The sequence below is a fragment of the Phytophthora sojae genome (genome assembly GCF_000149755.1).
Source record: "Phytophthora sojae unplaced genomic scaffold PHYSOscaffold_4, whole genome shotgun sequence".
Taxonomy (NCBI): Eukaryota; Oomycota; class Peronosporomycetes; order Peronosporales; family Peronosporaceae; genus Phytophthora; species Phytophthora sojae.
In genome coordinates, this window is record NW_009258118.1 from 4,813,552 (window position 1) to 4,836,551 (window position 23,000).

Here is a 23,000-nt window from a genome sequence, read left to right on the forward strand (position 1 = left end):
ATTGGCACCGGAGAATTTCGAGTACGCAGTCTGACCCGTACAGTATAAGCCACATATTCATCTAATGTTGAATTTAGCACAAAAGAGAGCGAATACATACACTTGGGAACGATGCGCAGCTACTTGTAGCCGCTTTTCCATTTAGAACTAACCTAGTTGTGCCATTGAAGTCGTAGTACACGAATTCTGCACGAACGAACCAGATCGGCGTAGACAGAAAGAGTAAGCAACGTGCAGGGGGGGGCAGCTAACAGTAAAGGTAAGGCTGCACCTGCTGCGACTGCATCGACGAAGAAAGCGACCAACAGCGCAAGCGCGCTTGATATCCTCATGAGTCGTTTGTCGGTAGATGTGACCAACTGACCCTTCAAAGTCTCAGTTGAAATCGAAAAAAATTTTGTTGATTCGTGCGACAGTGGCGCAGCCCCCCCCCCCCTGGGACGTCGGCGTAATAGTCGAGTTCCTCCAGCGACTCGATGTGGCCCGTGACCGCGATACTGCCGGGGGCCAAGGCGTCGGCGCTGTTGTCCGCCGGCGTCATGCACAAGAACTACAGTTTGCCGCGCCGTGCGCAATCACATCAAAGAAGTTGAAGTTGACCTTCACTCGCGATTTCTAGGCACGGACTCGTCTCGTCAAGCTCCGGTAGCGCGACAGCTTCAACTTTTATGTCTTCCCGGAATGACCCTTTGGTTGGCAAAAAAGTAGGCCGATAGATGAATATCGGGTAGAGAGTGCTGCTTGTGAACACTTCATGACAGTAGAGCAGCCACGTGGTCTGGTTCCAGGGCCGGTGCGCTCACCACTCGCGCCGATCTCGGGTTGGCTTTTGCTTAGTTTGGGTCAGCAGTAAAGTTGAAGTTAATATTCACTCTCGATTAAGTAATCCAGGAAGTCATGTCAATGTTGAAGCAAACATTCACTCACTCACTCACTCACTCACTCTCATGCGCTTTTCGCTTCTTCATAGCAGGTGAAGCAGTAGTATCGGCTTTTGGTGCGCTTCTCTTTGCGATCCCCTGCAGTGGAATGGACCCCGGTGCACGCACCAACGCCAGCGACGCACACGCCTTCAATTCGTCGTCGCCCATCACCTTAAGACAGACGCGGCATCCTTACCTCGCCTCGAATTACCGGTAGCTCCGATTGCCTGCGCAGACTCAAATCACCTTCCACCAGGTCCATCGAGTGCCCGGACAACGACACCAGACCCATCAGTTGCATCGCCGTGGTTGCGTCTACGATTTTTGCGTTAGAAATGGGGCGAGTGAAGTACGTAAACGCATACGAGAGCGCACTTTGCGTTGGTGCATCTGCAACACGCGCAATCGTTGTAAACGATCGGCATAAACAAATTCTCCCGGGGATTCTTGCAGACCCATACAGACGCGTATCACTTGGTTGCACGACTTCTGATGCAGCGGGTTTTCAGGAGAAAACACATACGCAGGCGACAACTCGGTTGCGGTCCGCTCATCGAGCTTAGCGTCGTTATCGTCATCGGCCACTCGAATCAAGATCATCGACACTCCCATCGCATCCTCATCCGCCGACTCATAGTTCGCTTGATGCAATGCCTTCTCTCTCAGCTTCGACTTCCGGAACATCGGAATCACCAGATAGACCCCATTCTGTTTGCACGGGAAAATGCCAGCGGCGTAGCGCCCAAGCAAAAACCACAGCGTGTCCTCGTTCGGCTCCAGTTCCAGCGACACGAAGTGGGAGAAGCCCAGTTGCCAGTCGCTCCATTGCGATCGCCATTTCTCAAATTCTTCTCGTATTTTCTTTCGAGCAACTGCGTTGTCCTCCTTCGTTACATGAATTTCCGCCCCGCCAGTCAGCATCTCCATGAACAAGCCCACATTTATGAACTGACCCCGGAACGTGTGGTGGCTTATGACAACCGTGGAATATGACTTGTTCTCCTCCTTCATCACACAACCATCCATTGCTAAGAGCAACAAGATACGAGCCACCACCTCTCCAGCACCACCAGCGACAAGGTCTTTGTTCAGCAGCAACTTCTTGAGCTGCGGTAGAATGCACTTACGGAATACTGGTTCCACCGAGTGCCATACGTACGCGGCGCCAAGTGACACCACCGCGTCCGACGCATAACTGACCACGTGGCCGTCATTTTGCCAATTGGTATACGCGAGAACTGCCATGAAATCGGCAACAAAACGCGATGCCAGCGGCGAAGAAGCGCGAAGGCGCACGCCCAATCGGGGCAGCATGGACGCAACACCAAACATGGTACCGTTGTTGTAGCTTTCGATGTCATCTGGGTCGCACCCCAGCACCAGCTTGCGCGCTGCAAGTCTCAGCACGTCTACTGAGTTACCAGTCGTGTCATAAATGCTTGTCCACAGAGGGCGCCCCATTTTCACGAGATGACCCCAGTTCTCGCCATCGCTCTGCCAAAAGGCGTCCCTGTATGCAGCGATCTCGCCGTCACTTTTCGTCGTTGAATTCGTAGATAAAGCATCGTGCTCGTGCCAGAAGACGTCCGTCGTGTCGGAAAGCACGAACGGTGGGAATGACAACTGAGGGCCGTAGAAGGAGTTCTGGGAGGACGATGACGGAGCTGCCAAGTCGACAACCTTCGCGTTGGTATCAAGCAACACTCCAAAAATGCCTCCTGTGAACCCTTTTGAGCGAGTACTGACGAGGCGGTGCGGTTGTTTGCTGTGCTTAGAGCCCGCCCAAGGAGACGGAAGGAGCCCAGCTCGTTCTTAGAGCGGAGCAACAGTCCAGCTTCGTCCACAGTCAAGAGCAGCAACCGCGTGGACTTGGTGCTGTCCTGTGCGAATGCCTCGCACTTTGTCTGCCATCCTCTGTGACTTCCACGCAGCTCACGCTCCAGCTTTTTCAACTCGAGGCTCAAGTTCTGCTCTATCGTTGGAGACTGTAGAGTGAACAGGTTGAGCCACTTATCTCGACCATCGTCCCAATGCTCCTGTGCGTAGATGTAGATGGTGACCAGGCGGTCGATCAGCGCAGCTTCGTCCGCACCGAAGAGCCATTGCTGCAGCGTTGGTGTATCCAATGGGTAGCCAGTTGATCCTTCCTTACGACGACATGTGTAGAGTACTCCCATGCATCCTTCCTCCTCTTTGCTCGTAGTCAGTGCTAATTCACGTACGAGTCGACTCTTGCCGAAGCCGGAGCTCTGTACCCTTGACACAATCGGCGCCGTATACTTGTTAGGGTAGCGCTGGTACTCCTTCCAGCACCTCTCCACCTAGGCTCGAAACCTGGCAGGAGCGGTGCCACGATACTCACTTCGGATAAACGCACGCTCGAGCTGCTCGAACAGACGATCGAGTTCCGATGAGTAGAGAAGAGAGCTCAGTTTACTTAATAAAGCAGCCTCGATCTTTGGCGCCACCTTCTGCGTCACGTCCAGTATATCCTGCCACGAGAATTCACTGTAAACGCTGTAGATATCCCCCCGAAGCGCACTCTCCACAAGCGTTGGGGCCTTTATCGCAAGTAGATATCTTTCTTCCGCCACTTGAACAACCCGCTGCTCGCTCGCCTCGGGAAACCTAGGCTGCAGCAACGCGAAGACCTCCGCACTTACCAGCTCCGTTAGGCTTAACGACATGCCTCAAGTCGAAATGGAATTTTTCTGGTTAAGAGATTGTCTCGATTGATGGAAGCTAGGTAGCTGGTTCTTTCACTCGCAGTAAAAAAAATCCCAATCATCTTTCCTTGACGCTACTTGGTTTTACTCTTCTTCTTCTTCGGGCGGATTTTAACATCGAATGACGGGACTTCTGGTGCGCTTCGCTTAGCAATTCTTTGCTCCTCCTGAATGGGCTCTGGCGCTCGCACCAACGCCAACAACGCACACGTCCTCAATTCAGCATCGCCCATTAGTTTCGACAAAGGCGGCATTCTGCTCTCTCGCCTGACCCGGTCCGCGAATTCTCTACGCAGACTTAAATCGCCCTCGATCAGGTCCACCGGGTAGCCAAACAATGACATCAGATCCATCAACTGCCTGCCCGTGGCTGCGTCTACGATCTTCGGGTTGGGAATGGGGCAAACGCAGTACGTAAATGCACACGACAGTGAAGAAGCCTTAGGTGTACCTGGACACTCCACCTTGGCTCCCAATGGTACAGTCGACTGCGTGGGGAGGTCGCGTTCTACGCGCTCCGCATACACGAACTCTTCCGAGGCTTCTTGCAGGCGCATACAGACGCGAATCATCTGGCTACACGCCTTCCGATACAACGGATTGTCTGGCGAAAACACAGACGCAGGCGACAACTTGGCTGCGTCATATTCGCCACGGTGACTGCGATCCTCCACTCGAATCAAGACCATCGACACCTCCATCGCCTCCTCATCCAATGGCCCACCCTTCATCGTCTTACGTGATGCGTCAACCCCCGACTGTGACTTCCGAAACATCGGAATCACCACATAGACCCCATGCTGGTTGTGTGTGAAAATTCCAGCGGCGTAGCGCCCAAGCAAAAACCACAGCGTGTGCTCACTCGGCTCAAGTTCCAACGTCACGAAGTGCGAGAAGCCCAGTTGCCAGTCGTTCCATTGTGATCGCCATTTCTTAAACTGTTTTCGCGTTTTCTCTTTGGCCAACGGACTGCCATTCTCCTTCACAGGAATTTCCACTCCGTGCTTTGTAGACTCCAGCGTCTCCATGAACAACCTTACATTCACGAACCGACCCCTGAAGGTACGGTAATTTAACTGGAACTTTGCGCCCGCTTTCGCTGCTGCAATTATCCCTTTGTTCTCCTCTTCCAGCACGCACCAGTCCACTGCCAGAAGCAACACGACACGAGCCACCACGGTTTCAAGAGCACCACCAACGTCGACTTCTTCGTTCAGCAGCAGCTTCTTGAGCTGAGGGAGAATAAACCGACGGAGAACTGAATTATGCGCATGCCACACGTACGCGGCACCGAGTGACAACACTGGATCCGACGCGCTGCTGCTCACGTAGCCCTCGTTCGCGCAGTTTACATGCGCGAGAATGGCCATAAACTTATTGACGGCACGCGACGCTAATGGCGACGAAGACCGAGGACGAACGCCTAGACGGCACAACAAGGACGCGACACCGAACATGGTAGCTTCGTTGTAGCTGTTGATGTTTTCGGGGTCGCATCCCACGAGCAGCTTACGCGCTGCGAGTCTCAGTACGTCACCCGTTCCGTTGCCTCTTTCGTTTGAGTGAAAGATTCCAGCCCACATGGGACGACCCATGGTTACGAGGTGCTTCATCCTCTCGTCTTTGCTCTGGGAAAGGATCGACTTGTATGCAGCGATCCCATCATCTGCTGTTGTTGCACTTGTTGCGGCGTTCCACAAGACATCCATCGTATCTGAGAGCACGAATGGCGGGAACAGGAACTGTCGGCCCACACTGGAATACCTGGAAAAACTGTACCGCAAGAACGCGTTGCCTTTGTGGTCGACGCGCCCCAGTTTGTACACTTCAGGGTTCGTGTCCACCAACACCCCGAGAATTCCTCCCGTGAACCCTTTCGCGCGAGCATCCACCGACGCAATGCGGCAGTTGGCCTTGACCAGAGCTCGCTGAAGAAGGCGCAGCGGATTGAGTCCATTCGTTCGAGACGAAATCAACGTTGCAGCTTCGTCCACGGCCAGAATCGCCAACCGCTTGGACGTGGCGGCATCCTTTGTCAATTTCTCTAACTTTGTCGACCACTCTTCAGGTTTTCTGCTCAGTCTTCTCTCTAACTTCCCGAGTCTTGTTGCCAAATGCTTATCGAGCGGTTGAGGCTGTTTAAACAGCTCCAACCACTTGATCCGACCGATGTTCCAATGCTTTTGCGCGTAGATGTAGATAGCCACGAGATGGTCGGTGTGTGTGCTGTGTGTGCTTGCTGGTGCCCTGTGCTGCGGTGGGACGTCAAGGTCAGTTCGTATGCTGCGGGAAATGGCTCGGCGAGTCTGTCTTCAAGTTGTTTCATTGACATACAGTCGAGCAAGTCTCGGTCAAAGAGCCATTCCTTTAGCTCGGGAGTCGCCTTAGGATACCCGGTCGATTCCTCGAGCCGCGCGCATATGTAGAGAACCCCCATCGACCCTCCGTCTTCATCACTCGTCGCCCGTGCCAGCTCCAGCAGCAGTCGGCTCTTGCCGAAGCCGGAGCTCTGCGTGATAGCCACAGAGGGGCTTCATAGTCGTCGGGGTGGAGCTGATATTCCTTCCAGCATCTCTTCATGTAGGCTCGAAACCTTTTGGGTGCAGTGCCACGATATTCAGTCTCGGTGAATGCCCACTCCAGTCTTCCGAGCAGGGTTTCACTTAGTTCCATGGGGAGTCGGACGCTAGTGTTTCTTTTACTCAAAGCAAAGCAGAGACTTTTTGCAGTCTTCTTTGCCACATCTCCATAGACCTTGTACGGGAGTTCGTCGTAGGTTTTACCAATGATGTCTACGAGCAGGTGCACGAGGCTTCGGAGGTCCTTCATGACGTGCTCCTTGATATCGCTCTCGTCGCGTTTAGTTAGCTGGATCGAGCGCTGCTTGATCCCCTCGGGAAGCTTCGGCTGCAACAGCTTGAACACCTCAGCGCTCACCAACTCCGTCAAAGTCATTGCCGCTGTCGTCCACGTAAATCAATCACTCTTTGCTGCAAAGGGTGCTGGGACCTTCGGGGATCCCATGAAACGGATTTAGCTAAGAGATCTCTTGTCGTCAGAGGTCACCAGCACTGCGTAAGGTCTGCTGATGGTAGGCGTGGAGGTGGCGTCCTTCTCTTCTGTCGACGGGCCGATCCGATCCAGTAAGGAGCCATCTCCGCACTCGAGCTTGGACGACCAGCAGCAAGCGATGGAGGCGGGAGGTCCGACCGACGACGAGTGGACAGTAGACGCGTCTGGATTCGGCATCCCCGGCGGGACTTTGCAGCTCGTGGAGGTGCCGAGACGACGATGGAGACGCCCCATGGAGCTGCCGCTGCCTCCGTCGCCGGCTGAAGCCCCCATTCTCCAGGAGTTTTCACGGCCGTGGAGAGCTCTGCGTCTCCCCGTTCCTACCAGTTCCAGCGAGGAGGAGGAGGAAGTGGAGGAATCGCTGCTGAAGTGCTACTACCCGCAGTACTCTCCTCCAGAGCCGACCTTTGCGTCGGAGGTCCGCATGCCACCTTTCCTGGAACCGCGCGTGGCTGTGCCAGAGTCCCAAGCGTTCCTGGTCATCCCCCGGATTCGCTTCACGCTCGGAACGGTTAGTTGAATACTTCACCCAAAAGTATCGTGTTGATTTTCACTGAAGTGTTGCAGATTGAGCCGCTGGTGTGCAGGATGTTGGTGTATGACGTTGCCCAGAGCTGCCGCGTGACTGAAGAGTTCTGCTTCCGGATCCCTGGCCCCATGCTGGACAAGACGGACTGCACGATACCCCCGGCGGCGCTCATGTATCTGCTGCCGATGAAGAGTCCGTACCTGGTCCTGAAAGTCTCCAAGGTGCTGGTCGGAGATGGCGATATCGCGACTGCGCCCTACTGCGCGCCTGACAAGTTTGCGTCCCCTGCGGAGCAGCAGAAGCTGGTGGACAAGGCCGTGGACTGTGGAATGCGCCTGGGTCGATTCCAGCAGCCACTGGCGTGGGGGGCGATGCCCCTCGTAAAAGGAGCGAAGCAGTCGATGACTCTCTACAGACAACGCGCGTGCATACCCGAGGAGCAGCGTCTGGCGCTGATTTTGGACACCATCCGAGGCACTTTGAAGTGAGTATTCGTCCAGGGCCAACTTGTAGCCAATGTGGTATCATTTATCACGCTGATGTCCGTCATTCTGCTGCGTGAAACAGGGAGAAGGTCGTCCCAGCGTCGTGCGAGTTCGACATCGAGGACGTCTCGGCGGAGGAACTGTCGATCTCAAAGTTCAAGGCGTCAGACAATCGTGATAAAGTTCCAGTTCGACTGGAAATCCTCGATCCATTCTCCGAGCAGAGCGTGCAGACTTGTGGTAAGCAAGAGGGTGCCTCGAGCGAGCAGCAAAATGGTGACAAGATTCTCCAGTGTCGAGAAGTTCAGCCGTTGTGTCCGCCGTCCTTCGTCTCGGCGTCTGGCATTGCGGCGTCAGGGCCAGTGGCAGTCTCGTACGTCAACACGCTGTATCTGTACCCGCTCCAGATCGAGAAGTGCCAGTACCGCAACGTCGCTATCCGAGTTCAGCTGCTGCAGAGAGAAGTCGACACTGTGCGTGGGCTGGAGGAGACGGAGGATGCTGTTCTACGAGCGGTTTACCGAGCCAACAACCAGGTTGGGCGGTCCGCGTATGCGCTCGTCGGGTACCACCAGAAGAACCCGCAGTTTGAGGACGAGATCAAGATCTGCCTTCCAGTATCCTTAACGACGGAGCACCATATCCTGTTCACGTTCTACCACGTCCACTGCAAGAAACTCCAGCCCAACCAGCCCCAGCAAGAGCTCATCGGGTACGCCGCTCTCCCTGTCTCGAGGAAGGACGGCACGATCATCCAAGATGGCCGGTATACTGTGAACGTCACTCCTGCTCCAGTGTCGTCAAAGCCGTCGGCATCTGGAGGAGCTATCTCCCTATCCCCCGGATACGTCGGAGCCGTGCGAGACGCAGTTGTGGACAACACGAAGACCGTCTTCAGCTGTCGCAGTCGCGTTGTTTCCTCGGTCCACAGTCAGGATAGTGCGATTGCAGAGTTTCTGAGTCCATTCCACGGCACCCGGAGAACAGGCGCTTCCAAGGACGCCGCAGCCAACGAAGACGCGATCGTCAAGCGGCTGGTGGGTCTTGTCCAGAGTGACGCGTCAAATCTGCGCTACTATTTCTTCATGATCGCCAAGTTTGTGCTTGGGTACTTGCGGTACGGCACCTCAATCGTCCGGTGGTCTGCGTTCCGCACACTCCTCGCCGTCATCAAGAAGATCACGAGTGATCCTCAGGGCAAACCGAAAAGTGACGAGGTCGGCCGAGTGCTTCAGTACGTCCACATTGTGTTCGACGAGAGATCAATCGATGATCCAATCGACTCCAAGTCGCCAGTGAAACGTGAACGCAAGTCCGTCTTCGGCGCGCTGCTCGAGACGTGGCTGAATGTGCTAAACAACAAGACCTCGATCGAGGAAAACACCGACACGCTGGCCATGTCTCGAACGTACTCGAAAGTGCTCCTCCAGCTGATTTTGAAGTCCATGGCAATGACCTTGCTTGACCAGCGTGACTCACCTGATGCAGAGGACAGCTCGCTGCCGATATTGCTGGCCAAGAACGACGAGGTGGTGCTTGAGCGGGTGCTGATCCAACTGATGGCGTACGCCCGTGATGACCCGTCAAAAGATCTGACCGTAAAGAAAGATGTCAACTCGAGCGTGGCCTTCTTCTGCCGCGGCATCTTTCTCATCGTGAAGAACGCGTTACCCGCTCGCGTGATCGACCGCTGCGTCAAGTGGATCAATGTCCAGGGCGACGCAGCGAGTCTGAGCAACACGTGGTTCCCGTTCCTCACCAATCTGGTGGCGTTTGAGTTTTTCCCCACGATAAACGGCGCCGTGCCAGCTCAGGACAGCAATCTCGCGAAAAGACGAGCCTGGCTAGCCAAAGCTGTCTTCGTGAAGCTGCTGCTCATTGTGGACAAGCAAACGGAGCATACGACTCGAGTCTGGGCAGCGCGATTACTGCGCTGGATGTTTGCAGTCCAAGCGTACAACCCTTGGTATCAAAGCCCAGAGCGTCAAGAGAGAATCGCGCTTCTGTACTACCCGTTCCTTTCGAGCATCGTACAGTTCACGACACCAGGAAAACTCCTCGCGAGCAGAGTAGGCGATGACCTCTCCAACACGTTGAATGGCGTACTCAGTCCTGCGAGAGCAGCACTGGATCTCCAGAAAGAGTTGGTGGGTTGTGTCGGCCACCTTCTCAGCAGCGTGTCAAGCTTGCATCTGCCGTTGTTCTTCCAGCTCACCAACGGAAGCTCCGAGCAGCTGAGCTTTACTGAGGCATTGAGCTTCTACCATCGCGTGGTAAGTTACTCGCTGTTTGAACTGAGATGCCGTCAGCAGATTTACTAACCTTGGACTCCAAATACACGTGACAGATATCGCCATGTTCTCCGGAAACGAATACAGCCGCCGACAACAACAGTGATGCCTCCGATGAAAGTTCTCTAACTGCAAAGAGCTCGCTGTACGACGAAGGCAGGGTGCACGCCAACCTTGCGTGCATGCAGCGTATGCTCGAGATATTCCTTGTTGGACCAGAGACGACGAGTGATGAACCGCTTCGAAGTCGGCTTCTCGCATCGACTGAAATTGTTTCTGAAGCTCAATCAAAGCTTCATCGGTTGGAGGAGATTCAACGCCACAACTTTCATCGTCGATCCCGGGGCGCCTTGGATTCGCCAACGATGCTCAGTGCGAAGCCCAATCCTATCGACACCAACACTAGTCCCGGTGACACAGTCCGAAACGCAACGGATGGTAGCCCACTGCACAGATCCCTTCCGCGAAACTGGAGCAAACAGCACAGCAGCATCCAACAGCGACGTAGCGCGCCTACAGTCGGGGTAGAGGAGAAAGCGCCACCGACTAACCCAGGACAGGACGGTGGAGTTGACGGGAAGTATGACGAAGAGATTGCCGCTCTACAGCAAGCAGTAGCAACCACAGCATTCCGAGCTATTCAGACCGCTGTGGACGAGTACGAAGGTGTTCTTCGGCTGGTCGAAGTCGCGTGCACGCCTCGCTTCAGCTCAGATAATAACGACTCGCTCCACGGTGTCTCCACGAACCAGGCACTCGCTCTTCTGGGCTACCTCACCGAGTTGTTGTTTCAGCTCCTGCAACGGGCGAGCAGCATTAAAGGTCTAGCTGGTGAGTTAGAGCAAGACGGAGCCACAGACCAGGAGCAGCAGAACGACGACTTCAACGCCAATGCCACCTCAAGCTTCGTGGTCACTCTGCTGCGGTACTTGCAGGCGTTCGTCTGGCGCTTCTCGGCGGCTTTGTTCGCGACCCGAATCCCTGGACTCCCGGCTGTGCATGACCAGCGCCGGATCCAACTGCTGGTATCGATCGCAGCTACAGCAACAAGATTCCAAGTGCGAAGCCATGCCGCGATGCTGCTGAGCCAGCTTCTAGCCGTCTGCTACGAGCAAACAGGGAGCTTTCAGCTCGTGAAGGGGCCGATACTCAAGGTGCTGACGTCGGTCTTTTTCCCGCTTTCAGGCACACCAGACGCGTCGTTGCAGATCTCCACTGCCGCATTGAGAGACTTGCTGGATGAGATGCGAACTTTTGCCGCCACGTCACGAGACAACATCTTGTCGCTCCCGTTCAGCTTCCACGCGCTGTTCATTGAGCTGCTCAACGACCTTACCACCAAGGTGCACGCGTTCGAGCGCTGGCAAGGCGCGTACGAGAACCCCGACGGCGCGCACGACTTCGAAGAGATTGAAGAGGGTATCGACCGCGTCGTCGACGACATCTCGCCACATTGGCTTCTCCAAGAGAAGTTGATCTGGCTGAACGCGCTGCTGCGTCTTCACGAGCGTCGCGAGCAGCTCGCCGAAGCCGCTTGTTGTAAAGTGGCAAGCATCGAGTACGTGCAGCGCGCGGGTCTTGGACACGGTTCAGACAGCTCGCACTTCGGTCGCTTGCAGCAGTGGGTCGTACGCGAGCTGTTCGAAGCGCGCAGGTACGCGAACCGAGCGGACTGGATCGAGAAGGAGCTGGCCATCAGTGAGTTGCTGCTGGTGGCGCTCAAGCAGCAGCGGCGCTTCAATGAATACCAGGAGACGACCGAGTACATGGGCGCGTTGGTCCGCCGCCTCGCCGACAGGGACGACAGTCAGCACAACAGCTCGAGCTTCTCCTTCTACCGCGTCCGCTTCGCCGGCGGTTGCGTGCCGACGTTGATCGCCAAAGACGAGTTCATCTACAAGCGGAGCAAGTTCACGTCGCTCGGGGAGTTCGTAGGCGAGATGAAGACCATGCTCCGCGCCAAGTACCCGCAGTGTGAGCGCGTCGACGTCGTTCCAGAGCCGAAGCCTCTGACGGGAAGTGACAGCAACCCCAACGTCATTTACTTGCGAGTCACCACGGTGGAGGAGGCACTTCCCGAGGAGCTCGCGCGGCTCAAAATGGCGGAGCCCCGCAGTCATCACTGGCGCGTGGCGTTCAAGTTTGCGGTGCCCTTCACGCTGGGCAGCGCGTCGTCCTACGGCAAGACGTCCGAGCAGATGAAGCGACTCACGTTCCTGTCGGTGGCACGCGCGTTCCCGTGCCGACTGAGCAGGCAGCGAGTGCGTCTGCGTCACGAGGAAGTCCGCTGCCCCATTGACAACTCCATGGACGACATCCAGAAGCGCTGCGCCCTGCTCCAAGCTGAGATCGACAAGGGAAGAGTCGGCAAGACGGACCTGAAGACGCTCACGCTCGTGCTCAAGGGCAGCGTGGACACGCACGTGCACGGAGGCATCCCCGAGGTGCTCGACTCGTTCCTTGCCGCTGATCCTGCGCAGCTGCAGCTCGTGGATGCTGAAGGCCGAGCCATGAACGACAGCGACAGCGCGCGGAGACGCCACGAGCTGGCGAACCTGCTCGTCGAGTTTGCAGACCTCTGCTGGAAGTGCCTCAAGATCAGCCGCGACGCCTTCCGAGGCGCAGCTCAGCCCAGCAGCGGCAGTCAGCACGCGACGCCCGAGCTGTTTCCTCAGCACCACTTGGAGTCCAAGGACCTGTCCAGCCCCAACGCGCCGTCCGAGAGCTTCCTGCCGCCATTTAGCTCCCCACCATCAATGGCAATGGCCGTCACTCACTCCACCGCAGCTCCAGCAGCTCGCCCACCAGATTCAACCTCCGTCTATCTGCTGGAGGAAGTTTCTCCGCTGCAGTCCGAGTTCGACCGCAGCTTCGCGGCGCTCGTGGCCCAGCTCGCGACCAAGATCCCGTTCATCTTCCGCCACGCCGCCAGACTGGCCGAATTACACCAGCAGACGGCATGCCTGCGCTCCTCCACCGCGACCCCCACCCCAAGTAGAACCGCCTCCTTCCCCGCCGCCGTCGCGCCACTGCCCAGCTCCATCTCCTAGACAGACAGACAGTGTAACAAGGCACAAATAAAGACGACGAGAACCTGCGTGGAAATCAATCAAAAGGGGGAGAGACCTTGTTAGCCTTCTACGCCTACTACCCTCTCTCTCTCTACGGTAGGGTCTCGCTTGGCGTCTACTTGCCGCCGCCCAGCAGCATCTCCTTGGCCTGGTTGATCTTGGTGGCCAGGAACGTGGAGCCGCCCGTGTCCGGGTGGTTGAGGATCAGCAGCTTGCGGTGCGCGTTGCGGATGCGCTCCTCGGACGCGCTCTCGCGCACACCCAGGATGAGCGCGGCCTCGCGCCGCGTCATCTTCTCCTCGAAGGGCCCGTCGTAGAAGTTGCGGTACTTCCACGAGCTGGCGGCCTTCTCGCTCTTGGGCCGGTTCTTGTACGCCTCCCACACCTGCAGCGCGTACTTGGCGCCCAGCGCCGCGCCGGCCACGCCCAGCCCCGCCACCAGCACCGTGTTCTCGCGCTGCGCCGACGCGTGGAACGCGCGCGCCGCCAGATTCGGGGACTGCACGGGCGTGTCGCGCGCGGAGGCGGCGCTCGAGGCGCTTGCCGGGAGCTGCCACGCCTGCGCGGCGCGCGAGGAGCGCGCGAGTCGTCGGACCAGGGCCATCGTGTGTGTGTCTTCGTGTGTGGCGCAGAGGAGGAAGATGATGGATAAGAGTGTCGTACTTAGGGGGGTGATGAGGATACGTAAAATTGGTGTGGTGGCCGACGACCGCTTCAACTTGCGTGCCGGAGTCGCCCGCCACCTACGGCGCAAGGATTTCCCGTCGCCAGTGGTGCTCCTCAGGCTGAGGTTTGGTTGCGGCGCACTCGTGCCGCTCGTGGTCGTTGCTAGCTACATGTGCATGTAGCAGTTTCGGTCGCCACTCCAGAAGCCTTCTGTCGAAAGAACGATGGACCGAGAGGAGTGAACTGAACTGCGTGGTCGTGGCTTCAGTTAATGAACGGCTGCACGATTGAACGTGTCAGAGCAAGTCGCGTTGGCGCATTGCCTTATTCCGCGAAGCTTATAAGTGCTCTTCGACTCGCTCGGCACTTTCTCTTTTATCCCAGCGGAGAGAGAAAAGTACGAATCAGCTATGCCTGGCTGAAGCAGAAACCGACGACGGGTACCATGCACGGTACAAACTCTCGGAGACCTGTAGCATGCATGAAGTCTTCGAGAGATCACTGTAGGGAGTAACCTCGTGAGTCTTTCCTCTAAAGAGATAGCAGATCCAGCTACTCATTGTTGTTCGAATGCTCTGCCCGATGAAGCTGAGCGACCATGTACGCAGCCAGGCCCTGGCCCGGGGGGGGGGCACCGTGAAAGGATATCGAGTTGTCCAACTGGCCGGTGAAATCTTGCGCTAGAGATGCAAGCAAAGCTTGGGCAAGCAAGGCCTTGTGGGCGATGGGGGAGCCGCTGCGCTCTCTCCGCTGGTTCTCGCGGCCCCGCCCATAAATCTTCTTGCCCCCGACCGCCACCCTGCGAGCCCGACCGCGGTCCAAGCAGCAAAACAGCATGAATCCTCCCCCGCTCTTCCGCGTACGTCGACGCCTCGGCGACGCGCTCTACGGTGAGGTGCTCGAGTGCGAGCTTCCCGGCGACGACGAACCGGTCGCGGTCAAGTGCATCTCGCTCACGCGAGCGGCCGAAGCCCGCGTCCGAGCGCGTGCGACGCGGGAGATCGACAACCCACTGCAGGAGCAGCGCGTGGCGGAGCTCATCATGGCCAACGGGGGCCACCGCAACGTGGTGCAGCCGCTCTTCCACTTCACTCACGACAGGAGACTCTACCTCGTCAACGAACTCTGCGGAGACGGCGATCTGCACTCACTCGTGGCGGCAAGGATGAGCGTATCGTCCCTCCTGGAAGAACATGAGGTGCTGCCGTTGATGCGCCAAGTACTGGAAGGCGTCAACTACCTGCACTCGACACTCGGCGTCGCGCATCGGGACCTGTCGCTCGAGAACGTGCTGCTGAGTCGCGGGGCCTGCAAGATCACGGATTTCGGGCTGTCGACGAGCGCTCGATCGATGTGCGAGGCTGGCCAAGTGGGCAAGGAGTACTACATGGCGCCGGAGATCGTCGCGGGGGAGCGGTACGACCCCACCTTGGCCGACGTGTGGTCGCTGGGGATCATGTGGTTCATCATGCTGACGGGATCGCCGCTGCTTCTCCGTCCGAAAGTGCGTTTGGAGCTGTTGTCACCCACGGCGTCGGTGCTGTGATCGAGGTGTGGGGCCACGCACATCGTATCTCGAGAGACACAATCTCGCTCTTGGAAAAGATGCTTCAGGTGGACCCATGCAGGCGTATTGCGCTTGACCAAGTGCTCAACCACCCTCCCTTCGTTGCGGCTCGACTGGATATTGCATGCTCGCCACTGGCAGCGCATGAGAGATAATGAGTATTTAGTAGACGCAGGCAAACCTTGTACGAGCCGGGATACATATGTAAATGAGTATGTACTGACTTACTAAAAGCTTAGCTCAAGAATACTGGAGGTATTCCCGCAACGTGCCACTTGTCGCAGTAGGTCTCGCTGTACACTCATCTAAATCAATATGCTTGCAGAAGTAGCGCGCAAATCTTGAGAACTTGTTGTACTTCCTGTGCGAGGTACATTAAAATATACAGCCGGGACTAGCCCGGGGACGCCTGTAGCTTGCATTTGTTTTCGCTTCCCCAACGGTATTGCAGAAATGCATAGGAGTTGCTCCAGAACAGTCAATGCAGCTGCCTTTACCTCATAGTAGAGGTGCCATCCTACTATTGCGAGAACCTGCTTGATGACCTGCACGACGATGAGACCTCCGTTTGGAGTACTCTGCCACTTTGCCTTGAGACTATAGCAACCGTGAGAGTGTTGCAAGCGCCTTACCAAGGAAGAAATTCCGCTGTATACATAACTAGTACCTATATACGTTCTGTAGGAGTATGTGTACCTGTTTCCAGCATCCGTCAACGCAGTAGGCGCTCGCACGAAAATATTTTCGTTGTGCACTACGTGTGCATTACGGGCCGATTCGTAGGGGAAAACCGGGCTCTATCCCTACGAGTAGTGCTTTTCAGATGTTACTTCACTGTTACTTCTGTGCCCCTATCACTGCAATAAAACCTGCTACTTGAGTGCTGCGCCGTTTACGGCGCAGCCAGCTCGCTTGTGAGACCAAAAGCCGCTGTGATAACAAGACGCGAAGCTCGGCGAGCTTCTAGAAAGTCGGTTTCCGTGGCGTTTCTTGATAAAAAAAATCATCGCACGCGGTCGAGTCGAGGTCGCTATCAGAGATCGAGAAGCTGTTTTTGAGTGGAAAATTGGTCAGAGCTGCAGCCAAACGCGTTGTGGGGCATATCGTAAGCGAGTGCCAAGCCAGAGGCACAGATTTTAATGTTGTTTTCCTATACAACAACAAAATAAAGTAGGCGCAGCAACATTCGCCGAAGCAAGTACTACGACCCCCTCCAGTTCGTCAGCGAACTGGGGGAGGTCTGAGAGCTTCTAGAACGCACGCTTAGTTGCGAAACCGACACTCTATCGAAGAGATTATGCACCAATTTCTGAACCACAACCAACCACCAACGACTCATCTGGCAAGCAGACAGATATAGCCGGAAACAGGCAAAAGCATGCTCGGCTGGAAATCTGCACTCGGCCAAAGATATTTTCCACGGGGCGGCGGCCTGGGGTAGAGTCGATCGTGGTGCAGCAGTCCGCAGGGGATAGCCATGGTCCTAAATCATCACTGCTAGAAACTGGCAGCTCTCGGGCGTCACAGTGACACTGTCACTAAGACCAGCAGTTCTGCTGCAATTGTTGCGAACGACAAGGTTATCGCTCAAAAGTAGCTTGCATACCATGGCACTGCGCGGGAGGTACGTACCTGTCGAACCGTGGCCATCTCCTGCGAAATCGTATAGCCTCCGGGCTCTACATGAGGACGGAACGGAAAAATATTTGGTCGGCTGAGCGTTACGCGATCTGACCTCATAAAGGTGCCGATGCTATGATCACGCGGACTGGCTTGCGTCTGCTTGCCTTGGCTTTCTTGCCCACCCTCCCTCCACTGTCACCCTCAGGCCGACGCATTCGCTTCAGAATTCAACTTGCCTTCAATACCGACTGTCGGGTCCGACACTCCACGCGATTAATGACCGCTCCACCGCTTTTCCGCGTGAATCAGCTTATCGGTAGCGCGCTCTACGGGGAAGTGCTCGAGTGCGAGCTGCTTGGGCACAGCGAGCCCGTCGCAGTCAAGTGCATATCACTCGTTCGAGCAGCCGAAGCACGCAACCGAACCCGAACGATTCGAGAGATCGACAACCCACTGCAGGAGCAGCGCGTGGCGGAGCTCATCATGGCCAACGGGGGCCACCGCAACGTGGTGCAGCCGCTCTTCCACTTCACTCACGACAGGAGACTCTACCTCGTCAACGAACTCTGCGGAGACGGCGATCTGCACTCACTCGTGGCGGCAAGGATGAGCGTATCGTCCCTCCTGGAAGAACATGAGGTGCTGCCGTTGATGCGCCAAGTACTGGAAGGCGTCAACTACCTGCACTCGACACTCGGCGTCGCGCATCGGGACCTGTCGCTCGAGAACGTGCTGCTGAGTCGCGGGGCCTGCAAGATCACGGATTTCGGGCTGTCGACGAGCGCTCGATCGATGTGCGAGGCTGGCCAAGTGGGCAAGGAGTACTACATGGCGCCGGAGATCGTCGCGGGGGAGCGGTACGACCCCACCTTGGCCGACGTGTGGTCGCTGGGGATCATGTGGTTCATCATGCTGACGGGATCGCCGCTGCTGTCGCTGGCGTCCCCGTCCGTGAAAGGCTTCGCTGTTGTGGTACAGCATGGTGTTGGTGCCGTGATTGAAGTGTGGGGCCACGCGCACCGCATCTCAAAGAGCACAATTTCACTCCTCGACAAGATGCTGAAGGTCGATCCGAGGCAGCGTATCTCGCTTGATAAAGTGCTAAACCATCCAATGTTTGCCAGTGGGATTGCAGTGGGGTAGAACGAAACGGTAACGTGCAGATCTAAAGCCACGTTGGAATGGTTTTTGACAAAAATATCCACGTTTCCTTACAAACTAATGCTGGATGGTGCTTAGTATCCTCCTGAATATCAAAGTCTCGCTGCATATTTAAAAAAAATCGTGCTCAGTAACATCAACCGTTGAGGGGGGCCCTATAATCTAGGATTCAATGGAATTCATTGAATCCTTGAACAAAATGTCGGCATTTTTAAATACCATATATAATAATATAATAAATATATAATAAATAACCCCAGTCGCCTCTCTTGCTAGGACAAACGGGAGGACAAAATCGGTTTTACTTGATTTCAGTATAGTGTACCACAAATTTTGTCCTAGACGGACCGCTAGGACAAAAATTATGGTACACTATACTTTACTTCCGTGAATTTCGGATTTGTCCTAGCATTTTTTCGGTTTGTCCTAGCAAAGTGCCCGACTGGGGTTAAAATGGTGTCCAACCACAGGAAAAGTGTAAACCATTAGCAGTAAAGATAGGTTGACCCGAACACCCTAATATTTCGTTACAGGCAAGTCTTCTAGCTAGCGGCGAGCAACCACTGGAAACACGGCTGGAAGTGTTTGGACCGCCGGAACTTAGGCAGCGTGTCTCTCTCCAGCATCTTTGTGATGGAGCGCTGCGCCGGGACGAACAACGTGCGCGTGGGGTTGTCGAGGTTGCTCTCGATCACGCGGATCAGCGCGCTCTCGAGATTCACCTGCAGCTTGGCTCGACCACAAATGTATTTCCGATAAATCTTCTGCGCCCGCAGCTTGAGGTAGCTGCGGTGCGGAATGTCCTTGAACTCGTTGCAGTCCATCCAGAAGTAGATGCTCTCAGTGCAGAAGCTGTCGATAGCAACACAGCAGGTCGAAGTTAGATATACATCGCTCCGAATGGACAACTACACATAATAGCATACGTACATTTCTTCTGAGAAGAAGAGGAACAGCGCTCGGGTCTCCGGGTTCTCCAGGATCATGGTCACCGTCACATCTGCTTCAGTCAGCGCTCCGTCGGACGCTCTGTCTTCCGCGTCATTTATTACCGAATTCGCGCGTCGACCTGTACTTGAACGTGGTGCGATCTGCACCGAGTTTTGATTCGTTTTCTTCGTGGCTGTGACCTTCCTGTTCGACGCCCCGCCCATTGCAGCTAGTCGTGCTGCTCGTAATTGCTGGGGCGTAATGCGAATACCCCGGTAGATCTCGCTCTGTTGGAATTTAGGGAAGAGTGTCGTGGCGAAGAAGTTGAAGATCTGCTCCTGCGCCTTGTTGAACATGGCCGGACTGGGGCTGGCTAAGCTGCTCTGCAAGTCTTTGTGGATCGCAGTGGACGCGAATGGCACAAACTCTCGAGACTGCGGATCGCAGAACCGATTGAAGAGTTTCCGAGCTTGGCGCGCGAGGTAATCGGACGTCGGGAATTGCTGGAACGTGGCGATCTCGAAGTAAAAGTACAGCTCGTTGGCGCACTGCTCGCGCTCGAGGAACCGTCGGAAGTACTTGCGCAGTAGCTCGAGCTCCAGGAACTCGCGCAACGAGAGCTTAGATACATCAATAAACCCGGCGCCACTAGCGGTGGCGGTCGTCTGCTCTTCGCCATCGTGCGAGATCGCTGGAGGTGGCGCTGATGGTGAGGCAGCGATCTGGTCGAGCATCTCCTGGTACAAGTGGCTGTTGCGGAACTTTGGTAAATCTCGCGTCTCCCACTGACGAAGCACCAAACGCTGCGCGTCCGAGAACGTTGCTTCGGTCGGAGCCGCCAACTTCCAGAGAATGTCTCGTCGAGTCTCCACGGGGAGCTCCAGCTCCAGCCGCGCCCCGCGACGCACGTACTTGTCGAATATCCGCCGCGCTCGCATCTGGATATACTGCCTCTGACTGTGAGGGAGACGCTGGAACTCACACACCTCCTTGTAGAAAAAGAGCGTGTTCTCGGCGCCTTGATCGCGCAGAAAGTCTCGGAAGGCGTGCACACCGGCGCCCTCCAGAATCTCCGCAAGTCCGATGGGTCCTTGCCTATTGCCTCCCGTTATCACGCCGTTATTACTCGTTACTGCAGCAGCCACTGCGGTGGGTAGAGATGGCGTATTCCCATCAGTGGTAGGGTCTTGAGACTCTGGGAGCGCCTTACTAGCTTCCATGACGCGGTTCTGCTTGGTCGTACCCTGCTTCTGTTGCTTCTTTTGCTTCTGCACCTCAGCTTGGTACGATAAATACGCCACCGTCCGATAGAAAGGATCAAGATGAGATTGTACCAGCTCAGCACTGCACAGCAGCACAGCATCGCTGAAAACGTCCGAGCCAAGGGGATACTCGATCAGGCGCTCCAACAAGCGGTCTTTGACGGCAGTGCCTAAGCAAACCTCTGCTTTAGACCCATAGCGAACGTATTTGTTGAAAATCTTGTGAGCCTGACGAACACAGTAGTCCTGGTGTGACTCCATTGAAGGAGCTTCGTCGTCGCTCTGCACTGCCGTTGATGTCCCTGAAGTGGCAGTTGATACGTCGCGGTTCTCGGGTACGACTAAGAGCGGATTTGTCGCTGCATGCTTCAGTGTATTCACCAGGTCTTCAAACCCCAAGGCGTCGATGATAAAGAGTAAGTTTTCGACCGAGTTGCGAGCTTCAAGGAACTCGCGGAACATCCGACACAGTGCAGGAGTTGATAGAATGTGGTGCAAATGAGCTCGTCGATCTCCATTCGTGACGCCACCACCTGCGACTCGTTTGGCAAGCTGAGCTAAAACGTTGCGCATGGACTCGCTCTTCGTCGCATGCGAGTAACCCAACGGCCCAGGTTCTCGTACGTATTCGTCGAAGTTCGCCGTGACCACGTCCAGAACGTCCAGAAGCAGCATTTTGAACATCAACAGAGCTCGCTCTGCGTTCCGATCTGCAAGATACTGAGCCAATGCTTCCCGCTCTGACGGAGAAACCATAGGCAGCAAGCGCATAGCCCCCTTGGCGGCGTACACGTCGTACAGATCATCCATAAGTCCCATCTGGAAGGAAGAAACTCCTCCAGCAGCGGTCGAGCTCGGGATTTTAAGCAGGTCGCTGATCTCCAGCCAAAACAACGCGCAGTCTTCTCGGTAGTCCACAGTTTTGGCCCCCGTTCGCTTATTCCGGAACAACTTCCCCTCTTCTTCAGCCAGCACTTCAGCTTGTGCTTGTGCTTGACTAGCTGCTTCGTCGTCAGCGTCGTCCTTTTTGGCAAGTTTCTCCATGTGCGCTGCAGCGCGCAGGTATTTGAAGTAGCCGGTCCTCGCGCGTTCATCGCGTAGTAGAATATCGAGTCCAATGGTTACGGGCTTGTGCTTCTTCCTTGTGGGCCGTCGTCCTTGTTGCTCCGATGTTAGACGGTTTTCACTGCCAGTGTAGTGCAACGAAGGCTTGACGGACATATGCCTTGAGCGGACTGGCGACGGCGCTGGCAAAGCCAAGGCTTTAATGGTTCCGGACGGAGGAGTTAACGCGTCTCGCTTGATTGGACTCGTGTTGCCTCCCGTTGGTAGCGCCGCTGTTGAGAAGGATCGCTCCAGTCGTCGAGGCGAGGACAGGGGGCGAGTCCCCCTGTCGTGGGCATTTTTACTGGACTCGCGATGCGATACGGTGACGGCACTCCTGGAGTTTATCCTCAGCATGGACTCGGGGCTATTGGGATCTGGCGCCACCAGGTTCTTCGACGGCACCGCTGACGTGGTTGGACTCGCCTTTGGCGCGACGCAGACGTCGTTGCCTTTCGGCGCCAGGCCTGGGATCTTACTGAGGCATACGCCCATAGCCCTCGCGACTGTGGTCTCTTGTACAGTCAGTCAGTCAATAAAAAACCCTGCAAGCACCTCGACGTCACTGTCTCCTCATCAAGTGTGCTGCGAACCAACCAAGTCCCCAATTCCTTGGCGGAGAAGCTTTCAGCCTTCGCCACGCGAGTAGAGGGAGACACCGAGATGTGAAGGCCAAATGCGTCGCCGGTCGACTCGTGCTCAGGACTCTGGAAACTTCTCCACCGGCCTGGAATAGCGAGCAGCTCGAAATAGTGCTCGCCCATGGAAGCCCAGCACGCTCAGTGTCGAGGCTCTGCGGAGCTGATTTTAGCTTTTGTCTTGGTTGACCTGCCTCAGACGCACCAAGATGGAGGCACCCAGCGCCCCAGAAGGCGAGTGAATGGGGCTGTAATAGCGCTGGACGCTGCGTTCACAGCGAAAAACCTTGATCATTGCGTGCTAACCACACACTGCGCGCGATAATTGTGTGGCGTGGGACTAGGATTCAAAAGGTCCCCGGCAGAAACCAGCAAAAGCAATGCTTCGGAGCTACAATCGAGGCCCTCGGAGCGTGCCAGGAACCACGTGGGTAGGTAAGTAGGTAGGTAGGTGCCTTGCACAAGTTTGGCTAGTAAAGGTTTACTGTAAATCCTCGTTTCTCCATGAAATTAACAGCATGGTAAAACGCTTTCAAGAAAGTTGTGAAGATTGGCTCCCACGCAACATATAGGAGGTAGTTGTATACAACTTGGCTCTGAAAACGATTCTCTCATGCCATTCATCCACGACATCGACAAATACTCCAACAATGCCGTAGAAATAGCAATGAGCACGCACGCAGGGAGGCTGCTAAGGCAACATAAGTCAACTATATTGATTCCAAGCAGGTTGAACCTCAAATCCGTGTACTATACTGCAGGATATTGCAGCCATGATCGACCGACGCACCGTGTTCCTGCAGACGTCTAACGTTTAGGATTGGGTACAAGAGTGTCGCCGTAGACGGATTTGATGCAGCGGCAGTTTGATGCAGTTGAAGTTGGGGCGGCTGAGCCAATCACGACGCTCGCAAGCACGTTCTGCTTGGTGTGCGCCACGTGCTTGCACTTG

At 55.6% G+C, this 23,000-nt stretch overlaps 7 protein-coding genes across 7 annotated transcripts; 4 read left to right on the forward strand and 3 right to left on the reverse strand.

Moving 5' to 3' along the window:
• Nucleotides 1–1,238: 1,238 nt before the first annotated feature.
• PHYSODRAFT_502202 (hypothetical protein) lies at nucleotides 1,239–6,604 on the reverse strand (the record flags this gene model as incomplete). The annotated part of the gene is made up of 4 exons (XM_009528868.1): nucleotides 1,239–1,808; nucleotides 1,977–2,271; nucleotides 2,877–3,179; nucleotides 6,174–6,604. The coding sequence occupies 4 exons, from the start codon at nucleotides 6,602–6,604 to the stop codon at nucleotides 1,239–1,241; spliced, it is 1,599 nt and encodes a 532-aa protein (XP_009527163.1).
• Nucleotides 6,605–6,953: 349 nt separating this feature from the next.
• Nucleotides 6,954–10,056, forward strand: PHYSODRAFT_315106 (hypothetical protein; the record flags this gene model as incomplete). The annotated part of the gene is made up of 5 exons (XM_009528869.1): nucleotides 6,954–7,232; nucleotides 7,289–7,734; nucleotides 7,835–7,838; nucleotides 7,987–9,740; nucleotides 9,804–10,056. 5 exons carry the CDS (start codon nucleotides 6,954–6,956, stop codon nucleotides 10,054–10,056), a joined length of 2,736 nt encoding a protein of 911 aa, XP_009527164.1.
• Nucleotides 10,057–11,270: 1,214 nt separating this feature from the next.
• PHYSODRAFT_405007 (hypothetical protein) lies at nucleotides 11,271–12,470 on the forward strand (the record flags this gene model as incomplete). Its single annotated transcript, XM_009528870.1, has 1 exon — nucleotides 11,271–12,470. A coding segment is annotated over one exon (1,200 nt), but the record flags the coding sequence as incomplete, so codon positions are not given.
• Nucleotides 12,471–13,212: 742 nt separating this feature from the next.
• On the reverse strand, nucleotides 13,213–13,701 carry PHYSODRAFT_498997 (hypothetical protein; the record flags this gene model as incomplete). The annotated part of the gene is made up of 1 exon (XM_009528871.1): nucleotides 13,213–13,701. One exon carries the CDS (start codon nucleotides 13,699–13,701, stop codon nucleotides 13,213–13,215), a length of 489 nt encoding a protein of 162 aa, XP_009527166.1.
• Nucleotides 13,702–14,598: 897 nt separating this feature from the next.
• On the forward strand, nucleotides 14,599–15,309 carry PHYSODRAFT_331966 (hypothetical protein; the record flags this gene model as incomplete). The annotated part of the gene is made up of 1 exon (XM_009528872.1): nucleotides 14,599–15,309. One exon carries the CDS (start codon nucleotides 14,599–14,601, stop codon nucleotides 15,307–15,309), a length of 711 nt encoding a protein of 236 aa, XP_009527167.1.
• Nucleotides 15,310–17,229: 1,920 nt separating this feature from the next.
• On the forward strand, nucleotides 17,230–18,096 carry PHYSODRAFT_502999 (hypothetical protein; the record flags this gene model as incomplete). Its single annotated transcript, XM_009528873.1, has 1 exon — nucleotides 17,230–18,096. The coding sequence occupies one exon, from the start codon at nucleotides 17,230–17,232 to the stop codon at nucleotides 18,094–18,096; it is 867 nt and encodes a 288-aa protein (XP_009527168.1).
• Nucleotides 18,097–19,273: 1,177 nt separating this feature from the next.
• On the reverse strand, nucleotides 19,274–21,350 carry PHYSODRAFT_315108 (hypothetical protein; the record flags this gene model as incomplete). The annotated part of the gene is made up of 3 exons (XM_009528874.1): nucleotides 19,274–19,295; nucleotides 19,399–20,114; nucleotides 20,178–21,350. 3 exons carry the CDS (start codon nucleotides 21,348–21,350, stop codon nucleotides 19,274–19,276), a joined length of 1,911 nt encoding a protein of 636 aa, XP_009527169.1.
• Nucleotides 21,351–23,000: the final 1,650 nt, after the last annotated feature.